Genomic DNA, 21894 nt, shown 5'->3' on the forward strand with positions numbered 1-21894 from the left:
GGGCAAAATTCTATTTCTCCATCACTTTCATAAAAGCACAACTTTCTCTTACCTCCTACCTCCTTAAAGTTGTTTACTTCTGCACCCTCCTCATTTTTCTTCCACTACCTCCACTTTTGTCCTTCACTGTAAGATAGATGATAAAAGGCCTGAGCATCAGCATGTGTTGGCTTTCATTCCCAGTTTTGCCCACTCACTTTCTGCATCACAGGATTATCTGGGATCTGAATAAAAACTAGGATCCATTTCCCCCAGGCAGTGAACAGCTGTATTAAAGTCAGGCACACCAGAATCTATTTGCAGGCACCGTGCTGCAGTGCTGAGCGCAGGTTGAGGTTCTGCTCAGTGGGATGCAGGGACATAGCTGGCCCTAACCTGGTACGAATAGGGACAGTGAAAAGTCAAAGAAGAACGGATAGCAATGAAAACAGCAAATACTTCTCTCAGAAAAGCTTGAGGTCCCCTTTCCGGGTTTGGGTAACATGTCTGCACAGCGCACAGGGTGGCTTTGCTGCAGCTTTGGCTCTGTGTGAGGGCTGAAAGAGTTCACCGTCCTTTGTGCCTTTGCTAGTCACATTGTGAGCATCTGTTTACCCTTCTATAAAATGGAATAGTACCACACAGGATGCTGTGAGCCTCAGGGAAATAAGACACTTTTGAGATCGTGGGTGTTAAGTGTAAGAACTTGGTGTCAGCTCTGTTTTCATTTTGTACTTTGCACCTGCGTTTTTATCCAGTATCCCTGTCATTGTCATCCTGTTTATGGATACTAGGAAGATCCTCTTCAACCTTCCCCGTTATTTGCATTGCAAGGGCAAATTAGAAAAAAAAAAAATATGCTTCTTGCAAGCCCAAGCATTCGGCGCGATCGCCCAACCCCCCGAAATGACTCAGTGGATCCTCCGTGCTGTGTAAACAGGGGGGGCGAGCAAGGACAGGCAGGGTGCTCACATCCACCGACTCTTTTATTTGTAGTTGGAGCCAACGCTGACACGAAACACTGCCGCACTCGCTCCACGGGGGAACGGGCTCCTGGGGAGCACGAGCCGTGGGTGGCGGGGAGGGGGCCCAGCGCCGGGGCCCACCGCGGCCGCCGAGCCGGGCGGGTGCCCCCCCGCAGGGAGCCAGCGGGGCGCTGCTCTCCTCCCCCGCCGCTGGCTCAGCCGGCTGGGGCGCCCCGGGCTCCAAAGTCCCCGCCGCCGCCGCCCCCGGCCCGCTCCCCCACCTCCCACCACCCGCCCTAGTCCCCGGGGCCGGGCCGCGGCGGGGAAGTCCCGCCCCGGGCGGGGCGGGAGCGGCGGGCAGCCAGCCGAGGGGCCCTGCTGCGGCCGGCGGGGTTGACGTGCTGCCGGCGGAGGGTCCTGCCCGCGGGGTGAGCGAGCGAGCGGGCGCCGCGGGCCGCGCCTCATCCCGCCGAGCTGCTCCGCGGCTTCCCGCGGCCCAGATCCGTCCCGAGCTCGCCCTCACTGCCCTCGGCCCGACAAGAGCCCGGGCCGGGAAACTTCGCCGGAGTTGAGGGCAAGAGCTGCTCCCGCCCCTTCCGCTGCCGGCCCGGCCCGAGTCGGGGAGAGCGTGGAGGCGGCCTGGGGCGGGCCGGCCGGCCGGCCAGCCACCGCTTCGTGGCGGGGAACGCAGGTGCGAGCCCCGCAGGTGTGGGCACCGGGGCTTCGGGGCCGCAGCTCCGGGCGGATAAAGGCGCTGAGGCGGAGCCGGGGCCGCTGGCGTGAGAGGGGGAGCGGTGGCCGGATGGGGGAGGAGACCGCGGCAGCGGCGCTGGGGCGGGCAGGGCTCCGGCAGGGCTAGCCGTGGCAGGTCGGGCGCCTGAGGTGGTGAGCACCTCCTCCTTTCGGGAAAAGCGTTTCACAGGGTCAGATGATAGTTACCAGCAGAGTAACCCCCGAGCTCAGGCGGGCTTCACTGTGTGAGTGCAGCTATGCTGCTATTATTAGTGCTGGTATTTAATATTTGTACAGTCATAACAAGTTAAATATTGAAACTGTGTCCTCTCTGGTACTCCTCTCCCGTCAGTCCCTGAGGGTGGCTCTGTGAAGGAACAAATGCCTCAATCCAAAACTGGGACCTTCAAAGCCTGCCTTCAGCTGCCTCTCCATCTGGAAGCATCCGCAGCCCTCTGCAAGATGCTTCCAGCGTTGCTTAAGCTTGACAAGGCTCAGCAGCAAAGCTCCAGACTTGCCTGTGAGCCCTGTTGGGATCCATACACCATGCATTTTCTCCCTGGCCTGAGGTGTGTTATCCTTTACAAGACACAGTTGCAGCAGATGCCCTGCTTTCTCCTCTTGCACCGCTTTGGTGAGCTGCAGAGAGGAGTGCTGGTTCCAAGTGAGGGAAGTTCAGGTGCCCTCTGCTATGTGTGCGTCAGTGCTGTAGCCAAGTCGGTGCCCAACAGTGGCTGTGGGCATTTGGCAACCCCTCTCCAGTAGGTCTTTTGTTGTGGTGAACTTAGCCCCAGGTTGAAGCATACAAGTCCTATTGGCGAGGAACTCAGACGAGCGTCTTTTGGCTTACCAAGTACATGACTGTATATGTGATCTCTAAGAAACTTGCAGGTATCATTGGTTTTTTAGGTGTGTCTGTTGTTAAGGATATCGTCTTCTGTATACTAAAGGCTTGTGATAACTCTTGAATGAAACAGATTTTTAGCCAGAGGTCCCTTGCTTTTGAAAAATTGTGTTTTGCTTGTCTGGAATTCCCCTATGCTTTATACTGGATACATTATTCAACATCCTCTGACATAGTATGTTCTGTAGTGTGTGAAGGTTGTTGCCTTTTTTCTGCTGGGGGGTCTGTTTCAGTGATGGGTGAAGTGATGCTTTTAACAGGTAGTTTTGTATCATTTTGTCAGGTACTTCGGGATTGTTATATGAAGGAATATGTAAGTGCCATTTATTATTATGAATACCTCTCATGTTTTGGAATTTAATGGACATATTTGCCATCATGTCACCATCATTGTATTAATTTTTGTAGTTATAATCAAAGGTGGCAACAGTGGCATTCAGATGCTTAATTATCTTTCATACAGGTGACCAGTGCTAACTTAATTAATGCGTGGTAGAGCAGGAGCAAGTGTCACAGCTTCCCTCTGTGGTTAGGGAGACGTCAGCTTGCTCCTCACGTATAAAAATCAGTATATAATGAAGCATATGGCACCAACAAGTTCTGTGTTTATTAAAGGACTATTTCTCTGAATATTCTGTGAGTAAAAAATATTTTTTCCATCTTTAAAAACTTGAAATAGTCAACAATGTTCATTTTTTTTAGTAAGCTGAAACCAAGATTTAAGGTTTCATGGAAGCAGAAAGGAGACTTCTGTTTGTATCAGATTGGCCACCTCTCTAGTAGGAAGAAGATTAGAAATCCATGAAGGTTCTGGTAACCTAAAGTTCAGGGTTCTGGTTTGATTCAAAGCAATTTTGAACTCCAGTCTTCTGTATTTCTGGAGAATATAGAAGTCACGGCATTACCAGCTGTATTGGAAGGGAAAGGGAGTGTACCATCCCCCTACTTCTAAAAAGAAATTTAATCTTTTTCTCAAAACTGGTAGGGTAGGTTTTCTGCTTTAATACTATTTTCTGGACACAAATTAAAAAGCTTCCACAAAATTTTCTAAGCAGTAGTCATGTCTTTGGTTTGATAGTAATATGTATGTGGGTAATAATCCAGGAAAGGCATTTTATCCTAGCAATGGCTGGAATATGTTTCAGAAGTTTTTAACTATTTGGATAAGAAGAAAGTAAGCAGAAGGAGCAACACCATCATTTCTTCTATGATAGTTTTAAGTAAATCACAATTTTTCAGTCAGATCTCAGAAATATGTAGGATCGCTCTTCTCAAAGATATTCTGAAACTTAAGTTTTGCATGAAGCCAAAGCCACAACGCTTTTCCTGAAGTAACGTCTATGGAGGTGGGAGGACCAGAATGGTATGTTACCTGCTGAGGTACTCTCTTTTTCTGCTGTTTCAGGATCTCACCTCTTACCTCAGAGTGTAAAAGGAGAATTGTTTTATCCCACAGTTGTCTTTGCCCTGTCCAGATGCACTGTAGTGAAGACTAGTCACCAAATGGAAGGAATAGATCTCTTTGTTGTGGTTTGTGTACCTTCTGGAAAATGGGTCATTTTCAGATGGGTCTGGAAATGTTCAGCTGGTATTACTGCTTGAACTCTTGTGGGTTGTAAACTTTATTGCAGCACTTATTTCCTTGTTATTCACTTTAGACTGGGTAGCAAGGACTTTTTTTTTAAAAACAGATGATTAATAGTTTCCAGGACAAAGATACTGACTTTGTATCTTCTTTCAGAAATACTTTGTTTTCACATTCTGTGATACAAAAAGACAAAACAGTAGCAGGGATCTGTGTCCACTTCCTGTTAAGGCTGAATATTCAGCAACACCTGCAAAGCAAGCAGAAGGATATGCAGAAGATCCAACAGTCTTGTCAGTTCGTGTGTGTAGGTTGTTCCTACTGTTCCACTATTGTACCCAGGTAAGTGTAAGAACTTAAAACAACAGGATCTGTACAAGGACGAGGTCATTGGCCACTGACAAAACATGCAGACTCTATAAAGGCAGTCTGTAAGTTAAAAGATACTCCTTAAATTGCACCCATCAGCTTTAAGCTTTCCCTTGGCTCATGTCAACTTTTCTAGTGTGGGCTAGTTTCTTGTAAGAGCAGAAGTTGACCTTGAGAAGGGCATACAGCTTCTATTTCCTGACACAGTCATGGAGAACAGTCACAGTGGAAACTGTGAAGGCTTTTCTCGGGGTATTTTTTTTCCGGTGGGTCTTCAGATTGGTTGCAAGTTTTGGGGTACAATTGTTTGCAGTAGTGGGAAACTGAGTTTGGTTCTGTGCACCTAAGGCCACCACTCACTAGTAAAGAAAGTGGTTTTCTGGAAGTTCCTGCTTTTACCAGTTACTGCAAACTGTGATCTTGAATGAGGCACTAAACCCTATCTCCATGCTGTTTTCCACTGTGCATGACTTCACAGGTCTCAGTGGCTGGTATGTTCTGCCACAAAGCTGGCCTTGGGGTTCATTCATCTGAATTTTTCTAGCTAGTAACATCTAGTCTTGAGGAGGAGGTAGTTATGAACATCACTCTTCCATTGTTTAGATCTGTGTGGTGAGAAGGATGATATCTGTTCTTTGGTATCTTAGACCTCCATCCCTTTTTCTCTTTATTTCTGTATGTAAAGATCCATAGAAGGATTTGATGTGGCTCTTGGTGATGCTGCACAAACAAGTGGTAATGCTCTATCCAAGATGCTTAGTGAAATGTTTAAGTTCATGTGAAAAAATTTAAGTGTATGTGACCTTACGTAAAGAGAAAAACAATTAAAGTCAATGAGAATAATAGTAAGGGTGGAGTCAGATGCGTGCTTGTTTGAAATTTGAAATTCAGAAGGACTGAAGACTGGACATGCATTCCTGAAAAGCACAAACTCTATCTTCTTGTCCTAGCAAAAAAGGGAGTATGTGTTTGTAGACGAGCACTCATGAGAAGCAAATATGATTCTGTTTAGCTTAAGAATACAAATGTATGTATCAACATGCCGGACTCAGCCCATATTTGCATGTAGCATAATGTAACTTCAGTTATGATTTTTGGCCTAAAAACACTATATGTGCATGTAAAATATAATTAAAGTTGGACCCTAGGGGAGGATTTTGGTTTGACCTTTTATCAGGAGTTGCCCAAAATGTAAAATCCCCTGAAGTTCTTCTGAAGGAGATGTTGATGAAAAAACATTTACGGGGATGTTGGTCTCAGATCTCTCCGAGGAAGAGAAATTTCACTGTGACTTTGCTCAGGGAAGCCTAGACTGTTGTCTGCACAGAAATAGGCTCAAATAAAAGCCTGACTATTCTGTTCACAAAAGCTGAACTTTAATCAAACTGAAAAAAAAATGTGCAAAGTAGTAGAGACTAAGTGGCTTAGAGTCTGCCTCTGGCACAAATCACTGTACGCGTGCACATGTGGTCATGTGCAGATCACGTGTGCTTGCTTTGATCCCAAAGGTATGGCCATACTGTGAAACCAACAGGAGAGGCTGTACTTTGTTCTGGTGTGGCTGTTCAGCTCTCAGAAATCTGTATTATATATGTCTGGCTCAAAGTTTAGCTGGAGCAAGAATGTGACCCTCAAACCATGAGAAGCTGGAAGGTCAGTCTGTCTGTCTGCCACTAGCTGAGCAACAGAGGGAATATACAGTCAGGATTTTCACTTACCCTTTCAGGTGAACATTTAAGAGCTTTGCTTCTCACTTGCCCACTTCCTCTCCCCAGAGTGCACTTTTCAGAGGTTGTGAGGGCAGGGAATCAATATATTGGCCTTTTGTGTATGTGTAATAGTGTTTAAATTTCTCTTAAAATGTAAGTGACCATTGACAGTGCGACTCAAGCAGCACAACTGCTGTGGTGTGTGTACATGCATATTTTTCTGGGGCTTCTCTTTATCATTGTAGGATTATATAAGGGTTGGCTAAAGCTCTCCTAATTTTTTTTCATAGCACATATTGTAACTTTATATAAAGTCTTACTTTCAGTATCCCTTCTCACTTCTGTAGTGTAAAGATTTTTTAGTTGCTCAAAGTATATATAGAAAGTCTAGTGAAAATCAATATTTAGCATTTCTTTTAGCTTGGCTTCTTAAGGAAATACACATTTCTGAATGGTTTGGGGACCAGAGGTAGGTCATTGAAGGCTACAGCATTAACCCACTATTCTGAGTGTCTCCAGAACAGTGTCTTTCAGGGAAAAAATGTGGCAAAGTCAAGATAGGTGATGCTTTTAAAATATTTTTCCCCAAGAGTTCTCTAGGTTTTGAATCTGTTGGCCAATTTCTACCTGGTCAAGAGATTACACATATCTGAAATGGTGAGGTTCTTACTTGCTGCATGGAAATATAGCCACCCAATGATGGGTAAACCACAGATGCCCCATTAAGGGAAGAGCTGCAACATATGCTCATATGGGGTTGGACAGGAGTTCTGGTAGGAGAAGGGCACTGCAAGTGTTCCCCTCCTCTCTGAGAAGAGCTTCAGTCAAGGCATGAAAAATCTCCTGTGTGGCATCGATCCTTAGGACACAAAATCTTGCCTCGATGTTGGTGCTCATGGAAGTACTAACATGCCCTTGTCCCCTTAGTACACTTCTGCACTATGCAAGGGGCCATACTATGAAAAGCTGTCATGATACTGGCTTGATTTTTTTTTTTTATTAACATAGTATGAAAGTAAAAAAAAAAAAAATTTGTTTTCCGTGGCTCATTTTTCCAAGTTACCTTGAAGTTCAACAAGTCATGATAATCTCATAGCACCAGTCTGAGAGAGGAAAAAGACCAATATCACTTCTGACCAATGTCAATTCTGAAGATAGGGAAGAACAGTCAGGACTTTAATGAGAATAACCTGCATCACCTTCAGAGAAACATATCTACCCTTTCTGCAGAAGAGACAGGAGTTTGCCCAGGAAGTTGCATTTTTTCATAGTACTTTTACCCCATTTCCAAATTCTGTTTCTTGGGCAAAATAGCCCAAAAGCAATATGAGATGTGCTGTAATCTGGTGTAACACAGAGACAATGAGTGGTCCTGTGAGAGTGCCCATGTAGGAGTATGACATTGCAGGCTGAGGGACACCTTTGCAGACATTGCTGCAGAGGGAATTGCTAGGCTGAATGACAAGTAAACCTGTATTTGTCCTGGAGCAGATGCAAGTTCAGTCCTGCTGCTACTCTCCCTCAGCCAGCTGTGGTGAACTCTGCTCCTCAGCCTTTGTAGCTGCACTTGCATGATGTGCATGAGTAAAAAAGCCATGCTTCTTGAAACCAGTGTATGAGAGAGAGCTGGACTGCAGGCATGTTTGTCCTGTAATTAGCACTTGTGAATAAATTTTTGAAGAAGATAAAGTAGATCTGGCACCGATCTGTCACAGAAGTTAGAAAACTTGCTTGTCTTGTGGAGAAGAGGAAGAACTGGGCTGGCAGTATTGGGTTCCCTCTACTCGCTAAACCTCTACAGAGTTGACAAAAGCATGGGGGAAGAGAGAAAGAAGCTAATTTTTTAAATTACTCCTGACATAGTCTACATGTGTTCTCTTACCCTCTGCCTCTCTTCATCTTGCTAACTTTTTTCACTCTTGCAAAATACTTACATGTGGGGGAATAGTGACATAAAACAGCATAGACTAGCTAATGGCAATTTACTACATACGTGTCATATATTTCTAATGTGGGGTTTTTCCAGGCTCCATAGAGGTTGCTCACAGTAGATTTGAATGCTCAAAGCATTTACTCTGCCTGTAAATATATAGTGAACCTACGTTATGTCATGTTTCTTAGGACTGCATGGTTATAAAGGAAAGACCCACTTACAAAGCTCTTGATGCAGCCAGGGCAGCCCTTGTTTCTAAATGGCAGCTGTGTTTAACTTTTTCTAAATATAATAAATACCCATCGAACCATTTTTGGGTTTTTTTGTTTTTTTTTTTGTAAATTTTGTGTCACAGCAATCTGGATTTAATGTCGCTGTAATCTCACATTGTAATGTAATGGCAATAAAATGATTCTCATACAAGTCTAGAGAGTATATGTGCTAATACCATTAAAATGTGCTTACCGAATCAAAACAAATGCAGCGTTAGCATGTGGAAACTGTGTTTATGCGATTATAATGTTTCAGCAATATGAGATTACTGTAGGAAGCAACTAATCCAAACCTAGGGAGACTTCCCACTACAAGACCATTAAAATGACACAATGACTGAAGCACACGTTTCAGATGGGAAAAGTGGAAACACAAATCTTGTCATCAGTATTCAGGCAAAACATCTATTGAACTCAGTGGAGTTTTTACCAGAGTCAGGACTGCAGTACCATGACCTTTTTAGCAGCAAGTCTCTTTTCTCTTAACAATACCACTAGGAAAAATATTTACTTCACCAGTATTTAATAGCTGGTGAATGGGGAGAGTCGTATTTTATGCACCATACAATTGGTGGTTGTAAAGATTTGTCCAGAGTTTATTACAGAAATGTTAAGGTATTGTTTCAAGGTTGTTTTAAAATAATACAAGTTTTGGTTATATCTTAAAGTAATTCTCATTTCTTTTATATCTGAACGTTTAATTTTCAGGAAATACCATTTATTTCTCTGTTTATACAGCACCTCAAGCAGAGAAGCTTTGGAATATGCAGAAGCACCTTGGCAATACCACAGCATAAATCAGTGATTTCCAAAACCAAAATACCGGTTATTGCCAGATAAGAGCCTACCTGTTTATCTTTTGTCACGGACATCAGCACCTTTCCCCCTCCCCTTGGACTGGGTTAAGATTCAGGAAATATAATTCACACATATTATGTAGGACCATCTAAAATATACTTGTCTTGCCTAGGATTGTTTCTTGGCTCCCTCCGTAGACCATGGAAGGAGGCTAATATTACAGAAAGTGACTTGTCCTGTCCTATTACAAACATTCAAAATAGGCTGGATGAATTGTCAATGGATATGTCTTTCCATCTCCACTATGAAAATGGTCTAGATGATTATTCTGTAGAAGACATACATCATTTCAGATGGCTAAATGAGGTGATATGGATTCAATCCTGGGTATATGAAAGCAGAAACTTTCTCAGAAGAAAGTTCTGTGTAAAACATAGCATGGAAGTCACTAGCAAAGTACATGAATATTGATTTCTGTAGTAACATATACACGCTTAAATTAAGCAGCAGTCCTTATTCCATTTAAAATCTGTTTGCACCTAAAATCTGTTTTAAAGACACTAATTAGATTCTGGTTCCATCAGGTGAATCTTATTAGGAATAATGCATCATTATAGCATAATCAGGGCATGCAGTCTGTGTAAATGACAGTAGGGAGGATATCAGGACAGTGGTGTTAAAAATAATTCCAGTCACTGGTTGTTGACTGTCTTTATTTTTCTTATTGGCTGTCTTAATTTTTCATAATTTTTTTATTAAAAGCAGTGAGTTTCTAAAACTGTGTTAGTAAGCAGGCACAGACATTAATATTAATCATATTTTTTCATGCAGATAAAATTAGGCCTACTTTAAATGCTGTTTGTGTCAGTTTCTGTTTTTGTGATGCTGCTTATATTTGTAAAAATCCTTGGCCTTAATCAAAAGGTTCAATGCTAGACACTTGATCTGTAAACTGTCTATGTGTGCTATAATCTGAAATCTAGAGTCTAAAAATCAACAGACTAGTCTCTGCTACAAGAGAAACCTGGCACTGGAACTGGTAATTTTAGATGTTTCCTGCTGTTATAAATCATAAGACGTCAGCCTCAGGCTCTAAGATCACACACATGCAACCACCGGTCTTCATAATGGGCAGGCCAGATTAATTGAGGGTAATCTAAATTAACCATGTTAGAAAGGAATTAGTGGGAACAAATGTTGAAAGTCAACTTTTTATCAAAGTAGTAGTCTGAAAGTGAGCAGAAATTCACATTGAGTGGCCTTTTTGAGTAACTGCACTATTAAATAACTAAAAAACTCTGGTGGAAACTTGTTAAGGAAACAAACTGTAATTGGTTTGTGTCAAGTTTTATCAAAAGAACTTAAATACTTATGTATTTAATGATATTAAAAAATATTTATATAGGTTTGTTTTTCTGACTTAAATGGATTTGAAAATTGTCAGTGAACATGGGGAAAGAAAAGTGTGTCTTCAATGCAGAGAATAGTTATCACTATGCTGTCAGGATTTTACTGGATGCTAGAGTGTAGATATTTAATGTTAAAAAAAAAAAAAAGGCAAAGGTAATGCAATTATCTTAAAATTATATTAGTCTTTTTGCTGTGCATATAAGAATGACTCAGATCATTGAACTTTCTCCAAAATAGTTGGTTGCTCTATAGAGCACCAGCTTTGTTGAAGGATGGAATTAATGACTGGGTTGGACAACTTAATTGAATTGCAGCTAGCAGCAGTTTCTAAGACAGGTATTTTGCTTTTAATTATTTGCTCGAGAATAATATTTTCTGAAATGATGCACTTCTTAATTTATTTGTCAAAAAATAAATCATTACATTAATCAGCCAGCAGTCTCTTCTATGAGAGTAATTATTCTTCTGCCTTCTCAAACAAGTCAACACACTAGTGTAGAAGTGAAATTCATAAAAGAACAGTTCTTCCTAGGTCTGCTTTTACACAAGGCAAGCAAATCTAGTCAGTCAGTCCTTTCGCTTTCTTATGGATGGCCAAATTTTCATACTAAAATAACTGTGAGCACTATGGACTTCACTAGGCAGGTGATATCTGCCTTTTGCAGAGGCTGGGTCACTTCTGTGCATTGGTGCTCTGACAACGACTGCTTCTCATGAGATGAAAGTATCCCCAAAGAGATCCTGATGTTCTTGTGCCCTTTGATATGTAGAGTTCAGTACCCTTCAGATTTCAGTTTTTCTGTCATCCTGGTAGATTAACTTTAGCAGTTAAAACGAAAATGTCCTCTGAGGGCTTCACCAGTAACAAACCCATGTTTGTGATATTATTCACTAAAAGGGAGACAGAAATGGGAAAGACCTCTCTCTTTAATCAATAATGCATGCTCTACTTAGTCCTGTCCTCTGGACATGATTCAACATGTATTTTGTTTCATAACTGATGATTTTGGTTGACTAGGGATTATAACTGTGTATCCTCAAGCCTTTGCAACTAGCATTAGGAAGATCTAACATGAACTGGGTAGTCAGCTACGCTTAATGTTAATATGGCACATAAACGAAAAAGACTACCCCCACTCCCCAAAGAAAAAAATAACCCAAAATCCTGATGGGGAGAGACGCAGCTAATTCTAACCTTTAGTGAGTCAGCCAAATTTGCACAGGGCAGATGCCTTTGACATGAACCAGCTGTAGCCTCAATGTTTATCTTTATCAGGACTCATTTAAAGTTCTGAGAAATAACATTGTTTCGCTCATGTTAAAGTTGAAGGAAAAAGTATCTTAGTGGATGAGCCATATAAATTGTTAGGTTAAGGTCTGTTTTTACCTGGTAAAATATTTGGCCAATAAAGCTGATGGGAGAAGCACTTTGGCTTCTGCCTTACTGGTCTGGAGGCCACGCCATATCTTTGGCAGCTGTTGTCAGCCTTGGAGGAGTTGTCCTGGGCTGTCCCAGCCCTCCACAGCGCTGCTGGCAGGAGAACCTGAGCCCCTGTTGAAGCCGAAGGAGCAGGTGATCACCCTCATCCCTGTGCTCCTCATACAGAGGGGCAGACAAGGTGCCTGAACACAGATGGCTTCCTTGGCGTGTAAGGGGGACAGCAAGTCTTGGAGGACACAGATAAATAAACTGAATGTACAATTAAGGAATATTCGGCCTTGGTGCCAAGTATGTTCATCTGGTGGCTCAAGCTGACAAAATTTGACAGCTGCTGAAGAGCAGAGAGTCCTAAATGAACATACAGTGGTTGTTATTAAATAGGAAACATTTATCTTAATGTGATACTGACTATACCACAATAAATGATGACAATTTTCTTGTACTGGAATGTGATATTTTTACAATGCTAGAGTACTGATACAAGTGCAGTTGGGTAAAATAAATGCATTGGTTTTCATATTGTCCACTCTACTGGAAACAGAGTTTAAAAACGTCCCAGCAAACACACATAGCATGTAGGTCCATGCATGAGAGAAAAGAGAGAATTCAGAAATTGTGTAAGAGAGGTATGCTCTTTCTGAAATGCTTTTATTTCCTTTCTTCTTCCTTCCCAGAGTCTTTTAGAATCTGATTATTTTTTTCCGTTTGTTGAAGAAAAATGCCTTGCCTGAGAGGGAAAGCACAGACTGTCTTGGGCCCTGTGGAGCCAAACCACCTTGGCTATACGTTGACTCATGAACACTTGACTATGAACTACAGCAGCTGTTTTTGTCCACCTTCTCCAGGCCAAGAGCCTCTGTCCGATGGGCCAATTGAGATGAAGAACTTGTTTTGGATTAAGCAAAATCCTTACAGCCATAAAGAAAACCTTCTTTTGTATCAGGAAACAGATGCTGTGAAGGAGGAGCTGTTTCATTTTAAAGCAGCAGGTGGTGGCACGATTGTGGAAAATACAACCACAGGAATTGGTCGGGATATGAATACTTTGAAGAAACTTGCTGAAGAAACTGGAGTCCATATTATTGCTGGGGCTGGGTTTTATGTGGATTCCACTCATTCTTCTCAAACACAGGCCATGACAGTGGAACAGGTAAGTGTTAACCATTGATGCAGTGTCTCTCTCCTATGAATTATCCCTGGCTGAGTCAAAGCTGGAGAGAAGTTCCAGTAAAATAGATGAAATCTAGAAGTTCTTGACGTGAAAATCTTGGGAACATCATTACTGCTTGTGTGTTATAGCTGAACAAGCACTACTTGTGTATGCTGGGATGGTCTGTCAGCATTTCCAATTCTTAAGCTCCATTTTCTCTCAGGGATTTGTTATAATACAATAGTAAAAGGAAAATAAAGTACTTAATGTGTGAGCATCTGGTACAACACCAATTATCCTGTTCTTTTTACAATTTTTAAGGAAGAAGTATATCCCTTTTGCCTATTCTGTCTCTTTTTCTGGCTACTTGCTTCCCAATGAGATCACCCAGAATTCTTGTAAAAAGCATAAGTAATTGCAATATTTATAGGATAGTTGTAAATCATTGCTCTGCTCAGGATGTGTGTTATATCTCTCTTCTCTACTGTTTATCCAGACTTCAGGGCAGAGTTTACATCAGATTGTTTGTATGGTGCCTAGGACAATGTGTTAATAATGACTGAGGTCCCCAGATATGATATAATAATAAATATTCATTCATCTTTTATTAAGAAAATGTGATGATAGGGAGAAGAGGGAAGGGAACTGTCCAGGGCAAGAGGCTGTGAATGCAGATGAACAGAGCTGAGAAAATTTTTAAAAATCTGTCACAGTTTACAAATGAGTCAAATTAATTTTAAAAATCAGTGGTCAAAACTTGAGCAGCTCTGCCAACTGCACTGGACGCAAGCTGTACAGAACAGTACTACTTTTCATAAATATTCTTCCGTTGCTTGAAATTTGATACAAATAGATTTCTTGGGTCAGGGGTTTCCCTTCTGTATTTGGTGGATTGCTGGAGACCCACAGATGTTCCCATTCTTAGCAGGTAATCAGTGCTTAATCCAGACCAAAAGACAGTTTCTTAGAAGGGATTGTACAGTGTGTTAACTGGTGGTTCCTCATTTGCCGTATTTCCTATATTTTCTGATTAGAAAAAGATAATTTGAATATTTTGAGAGATGTTCTTCAGGACAGGAGTGAATTCTGTGTCTGTTTGTCTAAGGAAATGGTTGGTAGGCTGGTTATACGTGAAGCAGAAGGTGTGTGATCATAGGATAAAGTGTTGGGCAGAAACCTGCTGTAAATTGTGATAGCTGGGACTGACTTTTGTGGGCATATTGAGTATTTACCAATATGTTGTATGAGGCTGTTGAGGAAACAAGGTGTGTAATAGAGGTAAGTTACATATTTATTTGAAAATTATTTTAAGTTTTTTTTGTTTCCTGGATTTTCTTGCAAACCTTCCTTCTTTCTTTGCTCACTTTATTCTTCCTTAAAATCACAGTTTCCTTAACATTCAGGGCCAAAGAGTTAGGAGGTCATCATCAGTGCCATTTTGTGTTCTCAATTCTTGTTGTATGTATGCTTTTAGATCTATGGCCTATTCTGGAAAAGAAAAACTAAAGGTTTTATTACAAACTGCTTTTATTAGGTGATTCTTATGTCTTTCTTGCCTATGAATATTTTAAAAGCAAGCTAATTTGACACTGTAAATTTGTCAGCTGAGCTTGATCTTGTAGTTCTGAAGTCAGCAGAGCTCCTGTTGTTTTACGTCAGCATTCTCACAAGCAGAATTTTCCTTAAACATGTCTCTTCAGGATCTTTGCCAGAGTTTCTCCCTTCCCTAACTGAACGACAAGGTTTCTTTATTCTCGGATCCCTTGTTTTGCAAGGAATTGCACTGAATTGTTTCTCGAGCCAATTCAGGAGTGTGAGCACAGGTTTCATGATAAACAAACTTTTTTTTTTTTTTTAAAGAAACATCAGTCTCAGCCTAAATCAGTGTTCAAATTACATGTAGACCAGCTTTCTTGGCAAACCTGGACAACTGTGTGAGTGGATACTGTTAAATTGATTTGCTTCTGTGTTTATTTTGGTTTTAGTGAATGGCTAGCGTAACATTACTTGACAGAAACCAGATTTTAACTGCAGTGTTTTCATACACCCAACTGTTAATTAAATAATTTCAGCAAGACCTTGGGAGTATAATTAGAATGGTGTTCACAGGCCAAATTTGATGCTATTTAACACAAATGATATTAATAACCAAAAATCTAATTTTCCCATTCTCTTAGCTTACAGGCATTATTGTTGATGAGATACTCAATGGAGCGGATGGGACTAACATCAAATGTGGTGTGGTGGGAGAAATAGGTTGCTCCTGGCCTTTGACTCAGAGTGAACACAGAGTGCTTCAGGCAACAGCGCAGGCTCAGTCACAGCTTGGGTGCCCCATTATCATCCATCCTGGCAGGAACAGTGATGCACCGTTCCAGATTATCCGTGTTCTGCAGGAAGCTGGGGCTGATGCTTCAAAGACAGTCATGTCTCACCTTGACAGGTAAGCAGACTATTCTGCTGTCCTTCTGGCAGTGTTGCCACAACCCACTGTTTTTTGGGGGAACTGTGCTGCAAATAGCTAGGTTTCTGTTGAGCACTGGGATCACGACATGAAGAATTATCTTCAAATTTACTGACGTAAAAATAACCGCTTATATAGAGCTTGATCAGCTTCCAGCACTTCAGTCGGGATCAGTGTTTAGATTCACATTGTTAAGGAGATTTGGGGATTTTAAATGCTCTCTTTGAAGGCTTGGGAGCAACATCAGGAACAACTGTAACCATATTTTTTAAAAATGAGAATTCCATGAATTCATATCCCTGCACAAATACCTGTATTTACAAAGCATTGGATATTGAGCAGCTCTCACCAAATTGGGTGGGAAGCTGCTGGGCTTCCAGCATTTTTGAAAACTGGGCCACAGTAGCTAATGGAGAACTCCTTGATTTGTCTGGATTCTGGGTCAAAGCAGGAGGCAGATTTTTAGCATTCTGCTACCAGGCAGAAGAAATATTGCGTAAAAAAAACATAGTTGTGTTTTGGATAGTTCTTAGCCTAGACCAGAGCACTAACTTTTAGTTTTCTTGAGAGCAAAAACCACATCAGACATGGAGAGGAATTGGGGTGCTTTTCTGTCTCCAATAACACAGCCTCTATTACCAAACCAGTTTTGTGTGACCTTGTGTTGGTCATGGTGAGCTGGAAAATGTCCAAGGATTGATTAGCTTGGCCAGTTGCTGAATAATGGAGACTGTTTGTTGTCCTGTGATTCTCAGCAATTGGATTGTTTGCCCTCAATGTGAGTGTAATACAGGCAAGAGCACTATGCTCCAAATTTCTCGTGGTTATAGGCTCTAAGAGCTTGCAAATCGAGCTTACGAGTGTTTTGTATTCACACAGGGCTCAGTGATTTACTTGGGGATTTTAGCAGCATAAAATGCAGTTCCATGAAATTTTATTTATATTTGATTATATAGAAATGATATGGGCCTTATTGATGTATTTACCTGCATTCCATTATATCTATAGCTGTATTTTTCTCTAATTTTTAAAGAAAAACTTATTACTTAAATCTTTTTATGAAAGAGGACTGATAAAGCTTCAGGTGTCAGTACTTTTGTAGCCATTTTGTTACAACATAAACATCCAGTTATGTTTTTTACCTTTATATGCTGTTGTAAGTCATTGTATACAATGATTTATTGGTAGAAAATAAGCAATATAAATAAGAAAACAGTCAAGAGAGAGGTGCAGTTTCACCAACAGCCTCTGATGCACAATATGACATTTCCTTATAGTCCTTCTATCATTACTTTCACACATTCAGGTTGGCACTTGCTATAACATAGACTCTAAACTACTGTGAAGTTTGGCTTTGCAATGTGCATTTAACATTTTCAGTCTCCTTCGGTGCGAAGAATCTACATGGGAACATCCCAGTCCCTTAAATGTGAGATAAATTTGTACACAGCTCCATATTTCATGTCTGCTTTTGACATAGACAGAATGGTAGTTTTCAGGTGGATTTACAATCAGATAATAGAACTAAAAGACTGGCTACCTTTAGAACAAAAGGTAGCAAGTGTCCATAGTGAAACTATGGTGTAGATAAAGGCTGACAAGCAAAAGCTATTGAGTCTTGGCTTTGGCCATTTATTAGGGATTAGGGTTATAAAAGTATTTTGGTAGAGATGAACATTCATTTGCTTGAGTAGCTTTTGTTGGAAGACTCACAGCAGCTGCTATGAATGCCTGCTTGATACTGTTTTGGTGGGTGTCCCTGTGGTGATTTCTGGATGAGGTCCAAACTACAAGATGTTTCCCTGTGTCCCATCTCTTTTTCTGTGTGTTCAGGGCTACTCAGGGACACATGTTGCCTAAACACCTAATTCCAGCACAGAGATTAGCAATTTGAGCTGGGAACTGCTGCTGCTGCTACATCCGTGTGGTTTACAAGGGGACCCAATGGTTGAGGAAATTAAGTTCTTCTCTTCATTGGGACAGAGCACCCAAAAGCACAACCCAAACAATAGTTTTTAAAATAAATTGTTCTGGCTCTGATTTTGAAATATATTGTTGGGTGGTTTTTGTCACCTGCACAGGTTTGAATACTCTTGGCTGCTGTCTCCCTGTGAACTGAGCAGGGCTGGATATAAAATAACCCATTCACTTGCTCTGCACTTTGAAAACTCATTGGTGATAAATGTTCAATCTCTGTAAATTGTAACATTTATTTTAAAATAACATTTTTTATTAATTACATTTGGCAAGCCTTAGACTCCTGCTGATGGCAGGCATGTTTGAACAAGGGTTTTCTCTCTCTCAACCCATCTGTTCCTCCTACTTGGTCCTGTTGTTAAGTCATAATATTGAAATTGTGACATGAGTCATTTCCATAGCAACAGACTGTGATGTAATTGTATAGGGTAAAATTACTTTGTGACATCAATATCTTCAGTAATAAAATTAAACTACTGCTCTTTTGGTTAACTGTGCTGTTCTTGTGGGAACTTTTTTTTTCACTAGATTAAAGAAAATCTGTTGTTATAAAGATAAAATCATAATATAACATTTGAGTGGTTTTGTTTTCCTTTGAATAGCTTATACTCTTGATAAAAACGCTTCAAATAAAAAAATAATTATTTCAAGGAGCTCTTATTTCAGTTGCCATTCTTTTTCCAAATGAGGATGGGTTCCAGTAGCTTTGTTCCTTCACTTTGCAAATCTGCTGCAAAACCCATGTCCCAGGTAGTCACAGTGCCATTATATATTTTGGTGAGAGCGTTTCCTTAAGGCATTCTGGCAAGATCCCAGTGCAAACAATGATATATTGCTGTTCTAATGACAGTCTAGAAACATCACTGTACAGAATAGAAACTAAAGAAAAAGTTGTGTATTACCGGTGTGTGATGGATGAAACAAGCCCTGGATGTAGCTGTCTCCTGTAACTCTTTTGGGAAAGTAAATCTGTCTCATGTTAGTAATCCATTGTCTTTTTTTTTAAATGTCACTGTGAATTAACCTCCTCCTTAAATGTCCTTCCTTGTTAGGTTGTCTGTTGAGAGGGTTAGTGATATCAAAAGTAAGTATCTTTCCTGTTTCCATGTAAAGATTAAAGATTATCATAAATGTTTTCATTATTTCATGGGGCAAGAGTTGGTTTTGTTTTGTTTTGTTTTTTTTAATGCATGAAGTCCTGGATGAATGTGAGAAAGACAATCAGCTTAAGTTGCATGTGTCAAACAGGAGTCCTGTTTTTCAGAATGGTGAATTAAATCTTAGATTATTGATTTTGTTCCTTGCAAGTAGGAAGTCACAGAATACCCATCCTCATACCATGAGATTTTTTTTCTTCCTGTTACAATGCTGTCTTTGTGATATGTATGTTCTGCAGGACTATATTCGATACAAAGAAACTTCTGGAATTTGCTAAACTTGGATGCTATTTAGAGTATGACCTATTTGGTACAGAATTTCTTCATTACCAATTCCATCCTGATATTGACATGCCGAGTGACAACGAAAGAATTGCAAGGTATCTGCCTCCATGCAGTTTAAGCTATAGTGTTGCCATTGACAAATTAATATTATTGGTACTTGTTTTAAGGGCATCACTGTGAGATTCTGCTTGCTGTTCAAAATTCTTTTTTTCATAATGAATAATGGCTTTTTTTTTCTGCTGCTGTCATGTCTTTAGAGCAGCATGTATAATTTCTTGTGTCTGCAGAGGAAGATATAGAATCATAGTGTTGTAGAAAGATACTTCAGAAGAAGATCAGGAGCTTTTTAACTTCATTCTCCATCCTAATTCCACGCTGATCTGGTTGAATTTTATCACTTACTGCATTTATATAGACTGCAAAAAAGGCTGGAGATAATGGATTTATGTTAGGGTTTGGCTTTTGTCTGACACATAGTATTGGAAACCTAGTGCTACTACTAAGCATCATCTGAGCCTGCTACATCTCCTCAGGAATGTGCTAACCCAGCAAAATTCACTGGTTGGTTTGGGCGGATTTGATCCTGCGCTTCTGTCCTGAAAACCTGACTTTTTTCTTCCAAACATTTTATCTCCTCTCCTCTCCTCCGTCTTTTGCCCTTTCTATCTTTTGAAGGATGAGATTCCTGTCTCCTCAGAACTCCCATGCTCCTCACTCACAATGTGAAAATATTGGCCCCACTGGCAGGATACCTCTTCCCTGGTTCTCATCAGTACATGCAGTCTCAGCTTAGCTGCACGGCAGATCTGTTGGGCTGTGCTAACATAAGGTATTTCCAAGGGGCTGCATTCCTTGCAGAAACTGTCTGAGACAGATAGGATCAGCTGGGGATGGGCATCTCACTCCTTCCACTCTGTCTGGAGGTGTGATCCTCCAGTGCTGTTCGTCCACAGTGTGTTTGCACACAGTGCCTGAAGTGGCAGGTTTCTGATGGGTGAGGTGCTGTCCTGCCTGTGTCTTTTTTCCATCCAGAGTCACAAACAGTTCTTTCATTCTCCTTGATGAGAAAGATTTTATGATCCCTGATCACTAATGAAGTATCTCTGTAGATTTCACTTACATTTCAGATATGGCTTCCCTCCCTCTCATTGTCAGATTAACCTCACAACTAATCTTCTCTGTTTTCAGACTGTTCTCTTCTTAAGAAGGTGCCATGGTTATTATCCCACTTACTGCCAAGTGTTTGCTGCTGCTTTTCACACTAGAAATAGTTTCTCTCTCCTAATAGGACTCTCATTCCTGCACTCAGTATTTTAAACCATTGCAACGAATCTGCAGTTTCCACATTTAGAATGGGTAAAGTTGCTCCCCTCTCCTGTGCCATGGGAGATCAGCATGTACAGAAGCACTGTGAGGAATGTATGTAGAGGAATGGACTATGCCTTGGTTAACAAGTGCTTGTTCAACCGTGGCAAAGTTTTCATTCCATCCATGCTCAGCCACCGATGTCTCTCTTTACATTCTCTGGCATTTGAGTATTTCTTGCAGCAGGCTGTTAATAGGAAGAAAATACAAAGTTTGTCTTCTCTTTGTATGGTGTGAATATGTGCATTTGAGTTCAAAGTGCCATTAAATGGATTTTGTTGGGCTTTTGATGCAGCCACACTGGACATAGGGTGGCAGTGGCAATCTCCTTAGGGTTTGCTGGGGTTTTTTTCATCAAACAGCACCAGAGAGTTGGAAATCAAATTGACCTTTAAGCATGTTGATGAAAATATTAAATAGAAAATATACATTTAGGTCTCATCTATTCAAAACGTAAACTATTATAGTCATGCCATACCTACTCAAACACAGTTTAGCCATGTGTATACCTATGCAATCTACTGCCAATGCAAGTAAAAACCTGAATTTTTTCAGGGAGTTTTTCTTTGAGTCAGAAGCCAGTACTAACTTACAGGAATGATCAAAAAGCAGCAATGAATATGGAATATAAAGGACCCATATGCCTCCCCAACCGATTAAATTAGTCCAAATATGAAAGGAGATGACTCTAAGAAGATGTTTGGTCCACAGAGAACTTAGTCCCTCCAGTGTCATTGTTCTTACTCTCTGGTTGGCTTGTGTTCTCTCTGTATTTCAGACTGGAGAAGATACTTGTGGTGTTGTAATACTATGGTATATGTAGCGTTATGCACTATATGGCACAATTTACAGTGTTTTTTTTGAAAGATGCTAATATTTTACCAAGTTCTATCTTACTTGCCTTCTTCCTGCTGCCCATATTGATTTGATCCTGCTACATGTATCTCCTTACAACTAATTGTAATAAAAACTGCCAGTAAGGCCTTTCAGATAATAGTGTGGTTACTTACAAAGCTATTATTTGCTTTCTTTCTGAGCAAAGCACAGCGATGAGGGTAAGAATTAGAATTTCACCATGCTGGCAAATGACGGAACTGGGTGCCTTCATGAGGAACGAGCACTTTCCAGGTCTGGTCTGTCCATCTCTGCCACTTCAACGCTGCAATCTGCTGCCAAACTAAACTGAAGCTTAGTGGGAAACTTAGCAGTCGTGCAATGCAGGAGTTTAGACACCCCTGGAATAAATTCTTAAAAATGAGCTGAACAAGGAACTAAGGTTACCAGAGTGAAATGTGGAACAGAAGGACTACTTGTAGCTGATTTACTACAAGGGAGTGACCAGAAGGATTACTTCTTTTTCCAAGCTGACTTGTCATTTTGCCAAGTCTGCTTAGCTGGG

The 21894-nt window shown here is 40.9% G+C and overlaps 1 protein-coding gene across 11 annotated transcripts in view; it reads left to right on the plus strand.

Moving 5' to 3' along the window:
- Nucleotides 1-1277: 1277 nt before the first annotated feature.
- PTER (phosphotriesterase related) overlaps nt 1278-21894 on the plus strand; it is a 33076-nt gene continuing 12459 nt past the window's right edge. For 2 of the 11 annotated variants that reach the window (XM_042801916.1, XM_032991597.2), the window contains exons 1-4: nt 4353-4507; nt 12812-13247; nt 15425-15690; nt 19085-19225. In XM_042801916.1, the coding sequence (XP_042657850.1) occupies nt 4437-4507; nt 12812-13247; nt 15425-15690; nt 19085-19225 (914 nt within the window). In that variant the 5' untranslated portion in view covers nt 4353-4436. The other 9 variants (XM_032991598.2, XM_042801919.1, XM_042801918.1 and 6 more) reach the window with 9 other exon arrangements.

Source organism: Tyto alba, unplaced genomic scaffold, assembly GCF_018691265.1.
Source record: "Tyto alba isolate M040663 unplaced genomic scaffold, T.alba_DEE_v4.0 Super-Scaffold_38, whole genome shotgun sequence".
In the NCBI taxonomy this organism is placed as follows: Eukaryota; Metazoa; Chordata; class Aves; order Strigiformes; family Tytonidae; genus Tyto; species Tyto alba.